This window comes from Pseudonaja textilis, chromosome Z (assembly GCF_049901715.1).
Source record: "Pseudonaja textilis isolate UNSWEBS1 chromosome Z, rPseTex1.2, whole genome shotgun sequence".
Lineage (NCBI taxonomy): Eukaryota > Metazoa > Chordata > Lepidosauria > Squamata > Elapidae > Pseudonaja > Pseudonaja textilis.
Window position 1 is genome coordinate 64,810,280 of NC_142008.1, and position 16,084 is coordinate 64,826,363.

The window sequence follows — 16,084 nt, forward strand, 5'->3', positions numbered from 1 at the left end:
GCAATGTCACAATCTTGTGCTTTCCTCTCTTAGACTAATTCTTAGAGTTTCTTATCCTAAATTAAACAAAATATTCATCAATTCTTCCAACTCTCTCCATGATAAAACTTTTATCTAAATCAGTCATCATTATTTATTATATAAACAATACAATTAAAAGATGAATAGTGGTAGATGCAGGCATTTTGACTCATCAGTACGAAATTTATAATAACACGGTTAAAATCGGAATAAAATATAGGATCATGCGAGAGCATTAATTAAATTAATTAAACAAATAACGCGATGGCTGAAGCGGGCAAAAGATGGCCCTCTTCGGCCATCGTAGGACACATACTAGCTAGGGGTCATCAAGTCGACCCAAACATTTAGTTCAAAGTTTTATTGTGGTTTGCCTAGGTGGTTGCCATCAATCAATTGAAGCCTCCTTTGTACGTACAGAAACAGTTTGTCAATCTATGCCTTCCATGAGCAAAAGGTTTCTCATTGGCTGGTTCTTAGCACATGTTATTTGTTTAATTAATTTGATTAATGCTTTCTCAAGATCCTATATTTTATTCCATTTTTAACATTTTTATTGAACAAAAAAGGAACATTTAAAACAACAAACATGGTGTAATCATCCTGACACACCTAGTTGTCTTACATAGCTAATTCATATGGTGAATAATACATATTTACATACTATATACACAATATATAATATATACATTAACATTAGTCATTTTTAATAATCCTGATCATTCCTTTTTTCCAATCAGTAGTAAAACGTTTCCCATATTTTATAGTATTCAGATTAGTCTTTATTTTTTAATTCTTGCATCAATTTGTCCATTTCTGCACATGTCCATATCTTTTTAATTATCTCTCTTTTGCCTGGAATTTCCTTACATTTCCATTTTTGGTCATAAACTAATCTTGCAGCTGAAATTACATGTATTAGATATATTATATCTTTGTTGTATCTCTCTAAATTGATTTCCAATAAGAAAAATTCTGGTTTATATTTAACTTTGGTTTCACACATTTCTTCTAACCAGCTCTGGATTTTATGTCAAAAATTTTGGACTTTCCTACAAGTCCACCATACATGATAATACGATCCATTTTCCTAGGAGCTTTCCCAACAAATAGGGGATAAATTTGGGTACATTTTAGCCAATTTTGTTGGAGGAATATGCCATCTATAAAACATTTTATATACATTTTCATTATACAATGTGGCTAATGTTATTTTTTTATTTCGTTCCCATAGAATTTGTCCAAATTTATACCATGCCCTATATCTTTCATCCATGCCAACATCGTTTCTTTTACTTTTTCTTCCTCTAATTTACACTCCAATAGTACTCTATAAATTTTCCTTATCAATTTATTTTCATTTTTGTCTACTAATTCCCCAATCTTTCATGTTTTTCCTATAACTCAATTGGACTTGTAGGTAAGCCCACCATTCTATATCCACTCCTCGTTCTTTCAGTTCTTGCCTTGATTTTAATTCTTCTGTCTCATTTAAGATATCCTCATAAGTAATAATTTTCCCTTGACGAAGCAAATGTGGATACATCAGAGCTTCCAGTGTGGATAACCAGATTGGTGTTTCTACATATATTTGTTGTCTAGTTTTATTCCATGCCAATAACAAAGTCTGCCTAATTTTGTGTCTTTGAAAGTATCTGTGGACCTCTTGTCTATCCTGCCATGAAAAAGCATGCCATCCTGCCTGTAGATTGTGGCCTTCTAAAGCTACCGTTGTTCTGTTCTTAAGGTTTATCCAATCCTTTTCTCATGTGAGAGTTGCAGCTCTATAGTAAATTTCCCAATCAGGCAATCCACCCTTTCTTTGGCATCTTGCAGCAATTTTAATTCTAGGTTTTTTTCTTTTGCCATATAAATTTCAGTATTAATTTATCCAAATCATCGAATAATTTTTTTTTTTAGTTTTATGGGGATGTTTTGGAAGAGAAACAATAATTTTGCTAGTAAGTTCATTTTTATAACTGCTATTCTGCCCATGAAGGATAATCTTAACTGACCCCATTTTTCAAAATCTTTTGTTATACATTTAATTAATGGAGTGTAGTTGTCATCTTTAATTGTTACACATCTTGCAGAAATCATAATCCCCATGTATTTTACTTTATTTGTTATCTGAATGTTTGTTATCTTAGTCAATGCTTCTTTTTGTTTGTCATATTTTTTGTAATTATTTTTGTTTTTTCCCTATTAATTTCCAGCCCCACAACTTCTCCAAATTCCTCTAAATTTTCTATAAGTTTTGGTCCTGAATTTTGTGGATCTTCCAAAATAAAAACTAAATTGTCTGAGAAGGCTTGTAGTTTAAACTCTTCTTTATTAATTTTTAATCCTTTTATTTTTGTTTTATTTCTAATTATTCTTGTTAATACTTCTAGTGTCAAAATAAACAAAAGTGGCAATAATGGACATCCCTACCTTGTTCCTTTTTGTATTTTAAATTTATTAGTTGTTTCCCCATTCATCAATATTTTGGCTTCTTGATTGTTATATATTGCCAAAATCACATTCAAATTTTTTTGTCCAAAATCCATATATTTAATTTGTTGCAGAATAAAATTCCATTTTACCTTATTGAATGCCTTTTGGGCATCTAAAAACAATAATGCCACCTGGTCACCACTATGTTCTTCATGATATTCTAAAATGTCCAAAATTGTCCTTATATTATTTTTAAGTTGTCTATGTGGAAGAAATCCGTTCTGATCCATGTGAATAAATTCATTTAAGATTTTTAAAAGTCTGTCGGCTATTATTGTTACAAAAATTTTATAATCCATATTTAGCAGGGATATTGGTCTATAATTTCTAAGATTTGTCTGATCATTATTTTCTTTGGTGATGGTTGTAATCATTGCTTCATTCCAGGATTGTGGGACTTTTGCCTTATCTAAGACAGCATTAAATATTTTAGGCAACCTATTACCTAATATATCTTGTTGACTCTTATATAATTCCGCAGAAAGCCCATCTGGTCCTGATGCCTTGCTATTTTTTTTGATTATTTATCACCCAAATTAAAACTTCTAAATCTCATTTTTTCATTTAGCATATTTTTATTTTCTTCCGAGATTTTTGGAAGTTCTGCTGTGTTGAATAATTTTATGTCATCTGCAAAGAGGACGCAGTTGCTTATAAGGTGTTTGCAAAGGTCATTTATAGAGTATAAAGAGGGTGGGTCCTAGAATGCTGCCTTGGGGGACACCGCTGTTAACTGGAGCAGGGTTTGATATAGCGCTCCCTATTTTTACTATTTGTTGCCTGTTTGACAGGAACGCAGTAATCCACTTATGAAGGGATCTGGAAATGCCGAAAGACAGTGGTCCCCAACCTTTTTTGTACCAGGGACCAGTTTCACGCAGAAACACTTTTTCAAGGACCGGGAAACACTTTTCAAAGGGGGAGGGGAGGGGAGGAGTCGAGTTTGGTGGTTTTACTTGCAGGCGTTTCATTACCTGACTAGATAACATCTGATGTTGTTACCTAGTCGGGTAATAAAACGTCTGCCAGCAAACCACCAAGTTCAGGGAACGCCAATGCCTCCTCATTGCAACCCTGAGCGACAGATATTCTCTTCTATTGGGACATTTAAAACGGAGGGTTTCAGCTGCAGATTCAGGAACTGCGCCGGGCTGAGGAGCGCCTTCAAAACTGAGCATTGGGCGGCGGCAGCCCGCGGCTGTCTCCGCGGCTCAGGACAAGTCCCTGCAGGATGGCTGAGAAGCCCCGCCTCTCAGCCCCGCCTCTCAGCCCTGCCTCCCTCAGCCTCATCCCACAGGTGTCTCCCTCCCTCCCTCAGCCTTATCCCTCAGGTTTCTGCCTCGTTCCTCTCTCAGCCGCTCTCTCGCTCCTCCACTAGCCCAGGAAGAAACTGCTTCAAAGAAGCCGGCAGGTGGCTTTTCCTGTCAGTGCAGCTCCTCCGAGCGCCCGTTCACCCCCACCCGCCGCCCGCAGTTCAATCCAGTGCTCCATTCTGCCTGCCTGCCTGCCTTCGTTTCTGGTTGTTTCGAGCAGCTTCGGCTGAGTAAAAGAGGCGAATAGTTATTATTCTCAGCCAAAGCTACTCCGAAACAACCAGAAACGAAGGCAGGCAGGCAGGCAGAATTGAGCACTGGATTGAACCGCGGGGGGCGGGGTGTGGGTTAACGGGTGCTTCGGAGGAGCTGCGCCGACAGGAAAAGCCACCCTGCCGGCTTCTTTGAAGCAGTTTCTTCCAGGGCTGGTGGAGGAGCGAGAGAGCGACTGAGAGAGGAATGAGGCGGGAGGAAACCGAAGCCGCTGAGCCGGAGAGCAGGACAGGCTTTTGTTGCTTCCTCCCTCCCCTTCTTTCATTTGTGTCCTTGATCCCTGATCCCAGCAGCATTCACCGAAGGCGAAGAAAGCCGCCATTTTTATTTTATTTTTATTTTCTTTGCGGCCCGGTACAAAATGATCCACGGACCGGTACTGGTCCGCGGCCCGGTGGTTGGGGACCCCTGCCGTAAGAGATTTGTTTTTAATAGTAGTTTATCATGGACCACAAAGGCTTTGCAGAAGTCTATGTAAATTGTGTCTATAGCTTTTTTGTTTGTTTGTTTGTTTTTTCCGTTTATAGGTCAGCCATCATCCTGGCTTGTTGGCATTCTCAAACAAATTTTGTCTTATCTTTTTTTGAACTATTACCATCTGGCAGAAGGTACAGAATAATAAAAACAAGGACAAATAGGCTGAAAAACAGCTTCTATCCCAGGGCAGTAGCTCTTTTGAATTCTGCTGTATAGTGCAGTGTTGGTGCGGTGTTGGGGGCTTCAATGTGTGAAGGGTGAAGGATATGTGTTTGTGTTTATTTTCATGGTCATGGTCATGATGTGCACTGAAGATAGTGTTTGATTTTGTTGTATGAGGTGCAATGACAATAAAGTAAACTAAACTTGTCATTTTCAGTTGTTTGTAATTTTATTTCTTTTTTGTGGGGTTGTTCTTGCAATTTCATCTCCAATCCTCTATATTCTCCTTCTAAGGTTCTTTGTCTTTGCCTCTTCTCTATGTTCTTTTTCACCATATATGTTATTGCCACCCCTCTCATAAATGCTTTTACTATATCCCTAACTATATTTTATTATATAGTAATAAAATATTACTATATTTTATTATATAAATTTTGTGGAGATGTATCTTCTTCCTTATTTTCTTTAAAAAAGAACTTTAATTTCTTCTTCAACTTGGACCTAAAGTCCTCTTCTTTTAAAATTGACCTTTGTCCACCTTAGAGTTTTTCTTTGGCCCTTCCAACTAAATCTGATATAACTATGATCCGCCCATAAATTTGTCTCAATTTCAATTTCTATTGTTACTGAGATGAGTTCTTTTGACATCCATACCATATCTAACCTTGACCAGGACCTATGTCTATTAGAATAGAAGGTATATTGCTTTTTTCTTTGGGTGTCTTTCTCTCTAGATATCTTGAATCTTTGCTTCCTCAACCAAATCATGAAAAGTTTTGGGTAATGTTCTTTTCTTCCTTTTTCTTATATTATTACTTTTACAATCCAATATTTTATCTATAATTGCATTAAAGTCACCTAAAAGATAAATTTCCTCAAATTGCATATTTTTAACTTTTATTATGTAATTTTTGGAAAAAAAATTCCTGTTGTCCATTTGGTGCATAAATTTAAACCCATAATATCTTTCTATTTTTTAATTCAATCTCCACCATCAATATCCTACCTTCTTTATCTCTAAAAATTTCTTTGGCCAAGATCCAATCTTTTATATACACTATAATACCACACCTCTTTTCTTTTGTTCATCTAATGACGAAAAAGTTTTCCCTAACTTTTTATTATCTAATAGATATTTTTGTTTTTCTTTAATGTGTACTTCTTGTAAAGCTATTATATCTTGTAAATGTATGTATGTATGTATTGTTTTCTTAAGTTTTCGCGGGTACTTACATGTATGGTATTCAGCTTTGTTCAGGTATTTTCCCACATCATTATAGTTATGCTTTTAAAGTTGTAGCAACGTTTCAGCAGAATCTCATCTGCCATCATCAGGCTTCTGTATTGTGTTCATCTGTGAGTCAGGCTTTCACAGCCATTTCTGTTTTAAATTCGGTGCTAGCCTACTGCTGTGCCAGAATGGTTTTTTCTTCATCCTGATTGGTTGGGAGTCTTGGTCTGTGTTTATTGGTCTTGGGGTTTGCTGTGTTCTGCTTGATTGGTGTTTCTAATATCTTCTGTCTGTTTTGTGCCTTTTTTTGTCTTGATTGGCTGGCAACATTGTGTTCCTGTATTGGAGGCTTTTAGTGCAGCTTGGCTCCGAATAAATGGACGGCTATCATTTATTAGGAAGCTAGGTTTCATCTGGGTGCCTGGTTGGGGTGTGTTTGAGCTGGAGGTATCAGGGGGGATCTGTTTGTGCCCAGGTGTTTGCCTGGCTTGTGGTGTGCAGATTTTTTTGTTTGTGAGTGCAGGCTTCCAGATAATTGACAGTCTAGTGGAGTCATCTCTTCTATTCATGCTTTCAGGTCTTTTTTGAATCTCTATGGCTTCTCTGATAATTCTGTGGCTAGGGTTTTCTATAGTGGCTAGGGTTTTGGTGCCATTGAAGTTGATGCTAGGACCTGTGGCTTTCATGTGTTGGAGTAGTGAGGAAGTGTGTTCCAGCTTTTTTACTGCATTTTTGTGTTCATCCAGGCGGGTACTTATTCTTCTATTGGTCTGTCCAATGTATGTGTCAGGGCATGATGCGCAGGGGACTTCATATATGCCTTGGTTTTCCAGGTCAATTTTATCTTTGGGGTTTCTAAGGGTGGCTGCTATTTTTCTGTCTGTTTTGAAGGCAGTCTTGATGTGTTTTTGTGGATCAAGCCAGTTACTTTGCTTTTGTGGAAGTCGTTGGCTGTCAGTACTTTAGTCAGGGTGCATAGTTCAGTCTTTATGTATGTCTTGTCTGCCAGGCGTTTGGTTTTGGCGATTAGTGTTTTGGCCACGGAGTTTATCTGTGCTGGGTGGTGGTGGAATTGGGCGTTGAGGTGGTGGTTGGTGTGTGTTTTCTTCTGGTATATAGTGTGTCCTAGTGTGCCATCTGTTTTTTTGTAGATTAGTACATCTAGGAATGGTAGTTGTTTGTTTCCATTTCCATGGTGAACTTGATTTTGGGGTGTGTGCTGTTTAGGTGTGTTAGGAAATTGTTTAGGTTTTCTTTTCCATGGGGCCAAATCACAAATGTGTCATCGATGTATCTTAACCATAGTTTGGGTTTGTGGGTGGCATTAGCCAGGGCTCTGGATTCGAATTCTTCCATGAACAGGTTTGCAATGACGAGTGACAGTGGTGATCCCATAGGGGCTCCTTCAATTTGCTTATATCTTTGTCCTTTGTATATGAAATATGTGTTGGTTAAGCAGTGTTCTGGTAGCTCCATGAAGTGTTTAGCTGGTTGGTATTTATTTTTGATGATTTCAAGAGTTTCTTTTATCGGGACTTGAATGAATAGTAAAACCACATCGAAACTTACAAGCAGATCTTCTTGTTCCACATGTAGATCTTTGATTATTTCCAAGAAGTGGTATGAGTTTTGTACATGTGAAGCTGCTGTTTCAGCATGGGGCTGTAGCTGTTTTGCTAAGTGTTTAGCTAGGTTTTGTAGTGGTGCTCCTCTGGAGCTGACTATGGGTCTGAGAGGTATGCCTTCTTTGTGTATTTTTGGGAGGCCGTATAGTTTGGGGCATCTGGAAGATTTTTCTCTTGGGATGATCGTCTGTTGAATCTCTTTGCTCATGTGACTGGTTATAATTTTCTTCTTGATTAATTTTTCCAGATATGTGGTTGGGTCCGTGTTTATGGGTTTGTATGTGGAGTCTTGGAGTAGGTCTGCCAATTTTGTTTCGCAGACTTTTCTATCCATTACTACTGTGGCATTACCTTTGTCTGCTGGAAGTATGATTATGCTGCTGTCGTTTTTTAGGGCTTGCAGGGCTTTTAGTTCCTCTTTGTGCAGGTTGCTTTTGGGTGGTTTGCTTTTGCACAGGATGTTAGTAACTTGGTGTCTTATTCTATCAGCTTCATCTGTATTTAATTTAGTTAGGCTGGATTCTACTGCACATATGATGGATTCTGTGGGGATTATTTTGGGTGCTATAGCATAATTGAATCCTTTGGTTAGGACATCTGTTTCTGTTTTGGTGAGTTCTCTGTATACTAATTATTTCAGGTGTTGTTGTGAGTTGTTGGGGGCTTTCTTGTCATGTTCTAATTTCTTTAGTTTCTTCAAGAGTTTGTCATTTTTGTAAGTGGTTTCCGTTTCTGAAGATTCTGCCGAAACGTTGCTACAACTTTAAAAGCACAACTATAATGACATGGGAAAATACCCGAACAAAGCTGCATATGTGTGTGTGTGTGTGTGTGTGTGTGTGTGTGTGTATGGTATTCAGCTTTTTTCGGGTATTTTCCCACGTTGAATACCATACATGTAAGTACCCGTGAAAACTTAAGAAAACATATGTGTGTGTGTGTGTGTGTGTGTGTGTGTGTGTGTGTGTAGATTATTAAAGATTTTTTTTCTTTTCACTGGAGAATTTATACCATTAATGTTCATTGATATCATCTCACATCTTTCTCCTCTCCTATCCATTTCTTTGTCTGGTTCTTCTTGTTGCTCTAATTTCTTTAGGCTCTTTAACCTTTCTTTCATATTCTTCTACTTTTCCTTGTCTCCCATATCGTTTTTCTTTAATATTTAATGAACTTCCTTCTATGTCCATTGTTTCTATTTCTCTTTCTTCTGTTTTTTTCTTTTTCTGTCTCTTCCATCTCTTCCTCATTGGTGAATTGTTGGTCATAACATTCTTCTGCTTTATCAACTGTGTCCTGCCAGGTGACCATAATTCCTTCTGGTATCAACCATCGAAAGTTCACATTATATTTTATCAATTTTGTCGTTAAAAAGTGATAGAGTCTTCTTAGATCTCTTTTCCTCCTTGGTACTTGTTTCAAGACAATAGTCTGTTTTCCGCCATACTCTATTGGGTCATCTTTTGTTCTGTGCAATATTTCATCATGAATTGACTTTTTTGATCAGATGGACATGGACTTATCTTGGAAGACTGTGTCTCCTTGCATAATTTGTCTGCACCCTATACAGCTAGTCCATCTCTGTCAGCATCTCTTCTTTTTCCATCCCCAATGTTTTCGCAATCATATCTGCCATCACATCCGGTACGTCTTCCCCCTTTCCTTCCTTCATGTTTTGAAACCTCAACTAGTGAACTGCTTTTTCTGCTTCTAAAAAGATTACTGTTTCTAACCCTTTATTTGTTTGTGCCAATTTTCTGGTTAGCTCGTCAACCCTTTTTTCTTCCTTCTCCATTCTTGCCTCCATTTCTACTAATTTCTGTTGATTTTTTTGTACCTCTTGTTGAAAGCATTCAAATTTCTCATCCATTGTTTGTATTTTTTCTTTTAATTCAGTATTCATGACCGCTATCTCCTTTTTCATATCTTCGTGATTTTTCAACATCATTTCTTGCATACTTAACATTAAGCTTTGTAAATCTTTTATGGAGTTTAATCTTTCTCTTGGCAGCATTTCATCAATGGATCTCTGTGTGGAGGGACTTGCCAATGTTGCCATTGTCACCGTTTGTGTGGGTATTTTTTTCCCATTCCTATCTTCGTCAAATTAGTGGTGCTAGTTATTTTTAACAGCCTTGTCACAGTATTACTTTTAATCCACCACTCCCACTTCCTTTCTTAAACCCTCCACTTCTATAAACCTTTGTTTTAGAACACAGTATAACATAATATATATCTTCTTTCTATCTTACATCAGTAATAAAGAGAACAAAGTTAACCTCAGTTGTCACGACTTGTCTTGTATCAATTTTCTAATGGTAATAATAATGATAATAATAGGTTTCTACAACTATTCCCCAATATTCAGTAATATATAATCAATAATTACTTAATAATTACTTAATCACTTATTGGCTACTCGATAATCTCAATTTATCAGTTGTTAAAGTCAATACTATCTATTAATTTATATTGTACCAATAATATATTAATAAATTTGTGTTATTATATTATTACTATATAGCTCTTATCCCAAAAATTAATTCTTAGTTGAACTAGAATAATAATATCAATAATATATATTAATAAATATAATATTAACAAAATTAATTAATTAATTTAATAAATGTAAATTGATGTAGCTAAATTGAATAGTAATATATAGTATATAATATATAACAATCTAATATGATATATAATAGCATAATAGTATCAATCAAGTATCAAAAACCTTAATATCAAATGTATAAATTTAGAAACAAATATAATATAATATATACTAATATAATATTATAATATTATCAATTTCAATTATCAGAAACCTTAATATCAAATATATAAATCTAGAAATAAAATTAATATCACTCTCAAATATCAGAGGTCTTAATTTTTTCCAAAACTACTTTTAAGTCTGTTACTTTTGGTTACTTTTTAGTTTCAATCCAATCTTCTTTCTTCTCTATAGCCAGCAAAAAAGAAAAGAAAAAGTCCCATCAAGTCTTTTTCAATTATCAGCTCTCCAAATATATTACTCCAAATATAATCCAATCTTCTTTCTTCTCAATGGCCAGTAGATGTCCCTTACACACTACCACACTGTCTCTTTGTCTGTTCTTAAATTTGCTGTGTCACTATCTCTGCACCATCCATATTAAGTCCAAAGTCTCATGATTCAAATACTCTCAATTTTCCATTCAAAAGAAAAATATCCAATAAAGTCCCTTGCAATTATCAGCTCTTCAAATATATTACTACAAATCTTCTCACTGTTCCTGTATCCAGTACTCTATTTCCTTTGCTTCTTCTCTATCTTCCTTCTGATCTTTCCACCTGCAATTTATCTTGCTGCTCCGTTCGGTGCTAGCTAGGGCTGGTTCAATCTGCCAGGCTTCACTTGTTAACTCTCCTGTTGCACTCTAATCTTTTCGCTTTACTCACTTTGAGGTTGGTTTTCAAAATCATTGGTTCTCATTACACCATTGTTCCACTATATCATCACTAATGTGTTCTGCTGTCAGCCTTCATGTATGGCCATTGCTGGTTGTTCTTTCTCTGTCCGCTCATTCCAGGTTATCTTCCGATCTCCAACACAAACCACCGCCTGTGTAGGGTCTTCGGAACCCCCACACTTTCAGAAAGTCCTACGAGTCTCCCTTTGACTCCGAAGAGTCCTGCAAATGGAGGTAGAGGGTCGTGCTCCTTAGCGTCTCTCACTCGCATGTCCCCTCTCCTTGACAGCTGGCCCCACCCCCTCATTTTATTCCATTTTTAACCATGTTTTGTAAGTTTGGTACCAATGAGTCAATACAAAATGCCTGCATCTACCATGGTTCGTCTTTTAATTGTACTGTTTAAATTATTAAAGGGGACTATTTATTTATTTGATTGCTGTAGCCACCCATCTCAACAAGTGACATGGGACAACATTCATTACAAAACATAAAAACAAATAAAACATTGAAATGATTAAAGCAGCACAAAATAAATATATACACCCCCAAGCAAAACTGTTACTATGAATATAAATACATGCCCTTAACACATTTGAAATTCCAAGCCTGAGCCCATGACCAAGTCTTCATGACCTTTATGAAAGGCCACCAGGTTGGAATTATTCTACTATCTGGAAAATATTCCAGAAAATAGGGGCTACCCTAGAGATGGCACATCTCTTGGTTCCCAAACCCAACATTCTTTGACTGATACGATTCACATAACATGCCCAACCTGCCTGACCAAATTGGTCTAGTAGAAATTACTGGAAGAAGACAGTCCCTTAGGTATCCTTATTGTTATGCTAATATATGTTTATTCATCTATTTGAAACAAGTAAAAAACAATTCATAATTCTACTACAATGCTTTAGTAAATTGACTTAACGCATTTACTTGAAATTGGCCAACTGATTTGAAGCAAATTCCTTATTCAAACCTTTATTCCAAATAATCAAAATTTAAAAAAAAATCTAAGGGGGAGGTTTCATTCATTCAATTGGTCTTACAATAGTCTGAGTATTAATTCTCACAAAACACCAATTTCTAAAAGATAAAATGATGCCTATAATAAATGCAGTCTTCTACTTACTATATTTCGCCCTATTACATTTAAAGGAAAATGTTAATTGTACCTGTTTTCTTTTAAATTCTGCTACAAATTAAAATATTAAAAATGGAGTGAGACAGGAGACTGATAAGTACCAAGAATTATTTATAGGCATATTGGGTATCCTATAACAGCAGTAACATTCTTTAATATGAATATAATTTTTTTCTCCCTGTTCAACTGTGTCAGATTTTTATGCCTTCATATTAATAGTTACAACTAGAATATTCCTATACTGCATCAATCACAACAAACCTTAAAATATGTACTTAAGCTTTACCGTAAACCCGCATCCTCATAATGGGGATGATTCACAATAGGTCGTTGTGCAGATAGTTTTACACTTGCCATTGTAGGCATTGCACCGGCAAAAACAGCATCTGAAATAACAGGATATCTGAAAATGCAGGAATAATTGGAAAAAGAACTAGAAACTACCATACATTTTTAGGTTGTATCAAATCTAAAACTGAATAAAAATCAACTTCTACCTCCAACCATAAAAATTTATAGAATTAAACATAATTTTGTAAATGTTTTCTTTCTATTTAAAGAATGGCCTTTCCATTCAAAATGCATTTTATAATTCCACATAATAGTATTTATAAAGACAGTTCTTTCTTAAACTGTATCACTTACATGGCAGTCACAAGAAATCAAGGCACCAGGAAAAACATTTCAATGTTAAAAGTGCCAAACATTTTAGTAGATTTTACATTCTATATTGCAATAAGAGTTGTTCTACTCTTGTTTTACCTGGCTTAGTATTTGCTTTTATCCACAACAGTAGTTCTTCCTGGGGCAAATTGCTAAATTCTCCCACAATACTCCATTCTTTTTGAAGATTTGCTATTCCCTCAAATGCCATCATTGCCAAAATTGCAAGAACAAGTGTTCCAGGTTGGATTTTGTAAAAAACCCATCCAAATAACTGTGAAAGGAAATGATTAGGCACAAAGTGATTATTAATTTCAGTTTTAAGTTTTAAAACATTATATCAAACTATTTTAAAACACAGTTCATGCTGATTTAATCACTAAAGTTAATTGCAGTAATTATAAATATTCATCATTATGACTACTTAATTTTATATTTATTTAAAAAGACTTGAAAACTGTTGTTAATGCCAATAGAAAAGCATGTCTAAAAAGTGCTTTTTCAAAAAGGCAATTGAACTTTCTTTGTTTTTCCTTGAGCAAAAAACAAAACCCAGTTGCTTTTTAAAAAAGCACTTTTGAGCAACAATGAAAAGGAATCATCTTATGAATTTCTTGATGCATCAAGAAATTGACAGTTGTATGATAAACTCACTTTCACCAAATCAGATAAAACAATAGAATAGAAATACAGAGTTGGAAGGGATTTTGGATGTCTTCTAGTCTGACTCCTTGCTGAAGATGAAAACCCTATACCATTTCAGAGAAATGGTTGTCCAATCTCTTCTTAAAACTTTCAGTGTTGGAGCATTCATAACTTCTAGAGGCAAGTTGTTCTATTGATTAATTGTTCTAACTGTCAGGAAAGTTCTTAGTTTTAGGTTGCTTCTCTCCTTGATTTATTTTCTATTCATTGCTTCTTGTCCTGCCATCAGGTACTTTGGAGAATAGCTTGACTCCCTCTTCTTTGTGGCAACCCCTGAGATATTGGAACAGTGCTATCATTTCACCCTTAGTCCTACTTTTCATTAAACTAGACATACCCAATACCAGCAAATGTTCTTTATATATTTTAGCCTCCAGTTCCCTAATCATATGTGTTGCTCTTCTCTGCACTCTTTCTAGTCTCAACATCTTTTTTATATTGTGGCGATCAAAACTGGATGCAGTATTCCAAGTGTGATCTTACCAAAGCATTATAAAGTGGTACTAATATGTCATGTGATCTTGATTCTGTTGTTGTTGTTGTTAGTTGCAAAATCATGTCCGACTCATCGCAACCCCACAGACAACATTCCTCCAGATCTTCCTGTCCTCTACCATCCTCTGGAGTCCATTTAAGCTCACACCTACTGCTTTAGTGACTCCATCCAGCCACCTCATTCTCTTCTTCTATTGCAACTGTCACCAACCGGTGGGCTGCGGCCCACTGGTGGGCTATGAGAAAATTTCTGTGGACCCCAGCATGCTGAGGTGGAGAGGTGGGGCAATCCTGCAGTCCTGCTAGCAAACTCCTATCGTGGCTGCTGCCTTCTGCCTCAGTGCATCGAGGAGGCTGAGTAGCAGCGGGAAGAGTGTGGACCTCCTGAGCCGCAGGAAGCAGCTGTCCTCAGGTGAAGATGTTGCAAGGGGGAGGCTCGACCCCCTCTTCCTCCTCACCAAAACTGCTCACATGCTCAAGGGGAAGGAGGAGGCTTGTCAGGGGCCAGAGGGGTGGTGAACACTTTGCGTGTGAGTGCTTCTGGTGAGAACGAAGAGAAGCTCTGGGGGGGCACAGGAGATTGTGCCCTCCCCTTGAAGCCCAATAAACACCCAAGAAGGGCTCCAATGCCACAATCTCCCACACTCCTGCCCTCAGGAGCTTCTCTTCCTCCTAGCCAGAATCACTCACACGCTTAGCGGGAAGGAGGCGGCTTATCGGGGGCCAGAGGGGCGGTGAGCGCTTTGCGTGTGCGTGCTTTTGGTGAGAAGGAAGAGAAGCTCCTGGAGGGGGAGTTGAGCCTCCCACTTGCAACATCTTCCCTGAGGGGGGTGGAATGCCTTAGGGGGGTGCTAAGAGGCAAGGGGGCCAGCAGAGGGATGCTAAGAGATAGCAGGGGGCACTGGAGGTAGGCCCCTCATAGGGCGCAATTCAGGGATGGGATTCTACCAGTACACTATTGTTCCCAGTAGTTTGGAGAACCAGTAAAATGGGCCCCCGGTTGGCCCTGCTCCTCTGTTCCCTGCCCAGTCAGTCCTTATTGAGCACGCGCAACATCGCACACATGTGCAACAATTGCTGACGGCCACAGTGGAGCATTGGAGAAGAGGAGCAAGCAAAGCCAGAGGTTGGTAATTTTCGCTGCAAAAAGCATCCAGACACCGTGGGGTTTTTTTTGTTTTTTTTTTGGGGGGGTGCAGCTGGAGTCGAGCCACACCAAAAAAACCATGCAGCTTCTGAAGGTTTTTTGCAGTGAAAATTACTGACCTCCAGCTTTGCTCTGCTTCTCCAATGAACCACCGCTAGCGTGTTCTAGGCACCGGCCATACAGGATCACCCCATTGAGTGCCGCACCATTCTGCTTGGACTTGTTTGGGCAAGTCCCTTTGGTGCAGTGGACTCAATGGGGTGGTCCTGCAGGGCCAGTGCCTAAAATGCAGCTGCAGTGGCATGTTGGAGAAGCATAGCAAAGCCGGAGGCCAGTAATTTTCGCTGCAAAAGACCTCCAGCCGCCGCATGGTTTTTCAGTGCAGCTGCAGTCCAGCCACACTGGAAAAAAACACACAGCGGCTGCAAGCATTCATGACAAGGGAGACGTGGGCTGGCAGGGAGACCAGTGACAACGATGGCTCAACCCTGGCTTGCCTTCCCTGGCAGCCAGCCATGGGAGGAAGTTAAAATCCCGGGCGCGGGACGACGAAAGAGGTGGTTGTGGGGGAGAAAACTGGAGATTAAGGGCCAGGGCCTCTGAAAGGGGAAACGGGGTGATGCAGGATTAGCCCATGCCTTTGACAGATTAGGCCACGCATGCCTGGGCAGAAAATAGGGAAGGGATTAAGGAAGGATAGAGAGAGAAGGAATGAGAAAAAAAGAGAAAGAGAGAGAGAGAGAGAGAGAGAGAGAGAGAAGAAAGAGAGAGAGGGAAAGAGAGAAAGAGATTGAAAAAAGAGAGGGGAAAGAAAAAGAAAGAGAGAGAGAGAAAAGAGAGAGGGAGGGAAAGAGAGAGAGAGAAGGAACAGACAAGAAAG

At 37.9% G+C, this 16,084-nt stretch overlaps 1 protein-coding gene across 1 annotated transcript in view; it reads right to left on the reverse strand.

Annotated features, from left to right (window-relative positions):
* The window catches only part of DPY19L1 (dpy-19 like C-mannosyltransferase 1), a 165,305-nt gene that overhangs the window by 30,902 nt on the left and 118,319 nt on the right, over positions 1-16,084 (reverse strand). The window contains 2 exon segments of the mRNA XM_087917167.1: positions 12,481-12,580; positions 12,957-13,131. Of these exon segments, the coding sequence (XP_087773293.1) occupies positions 12,481-12,580; positions 12,957-13,131 (275 nt within the window).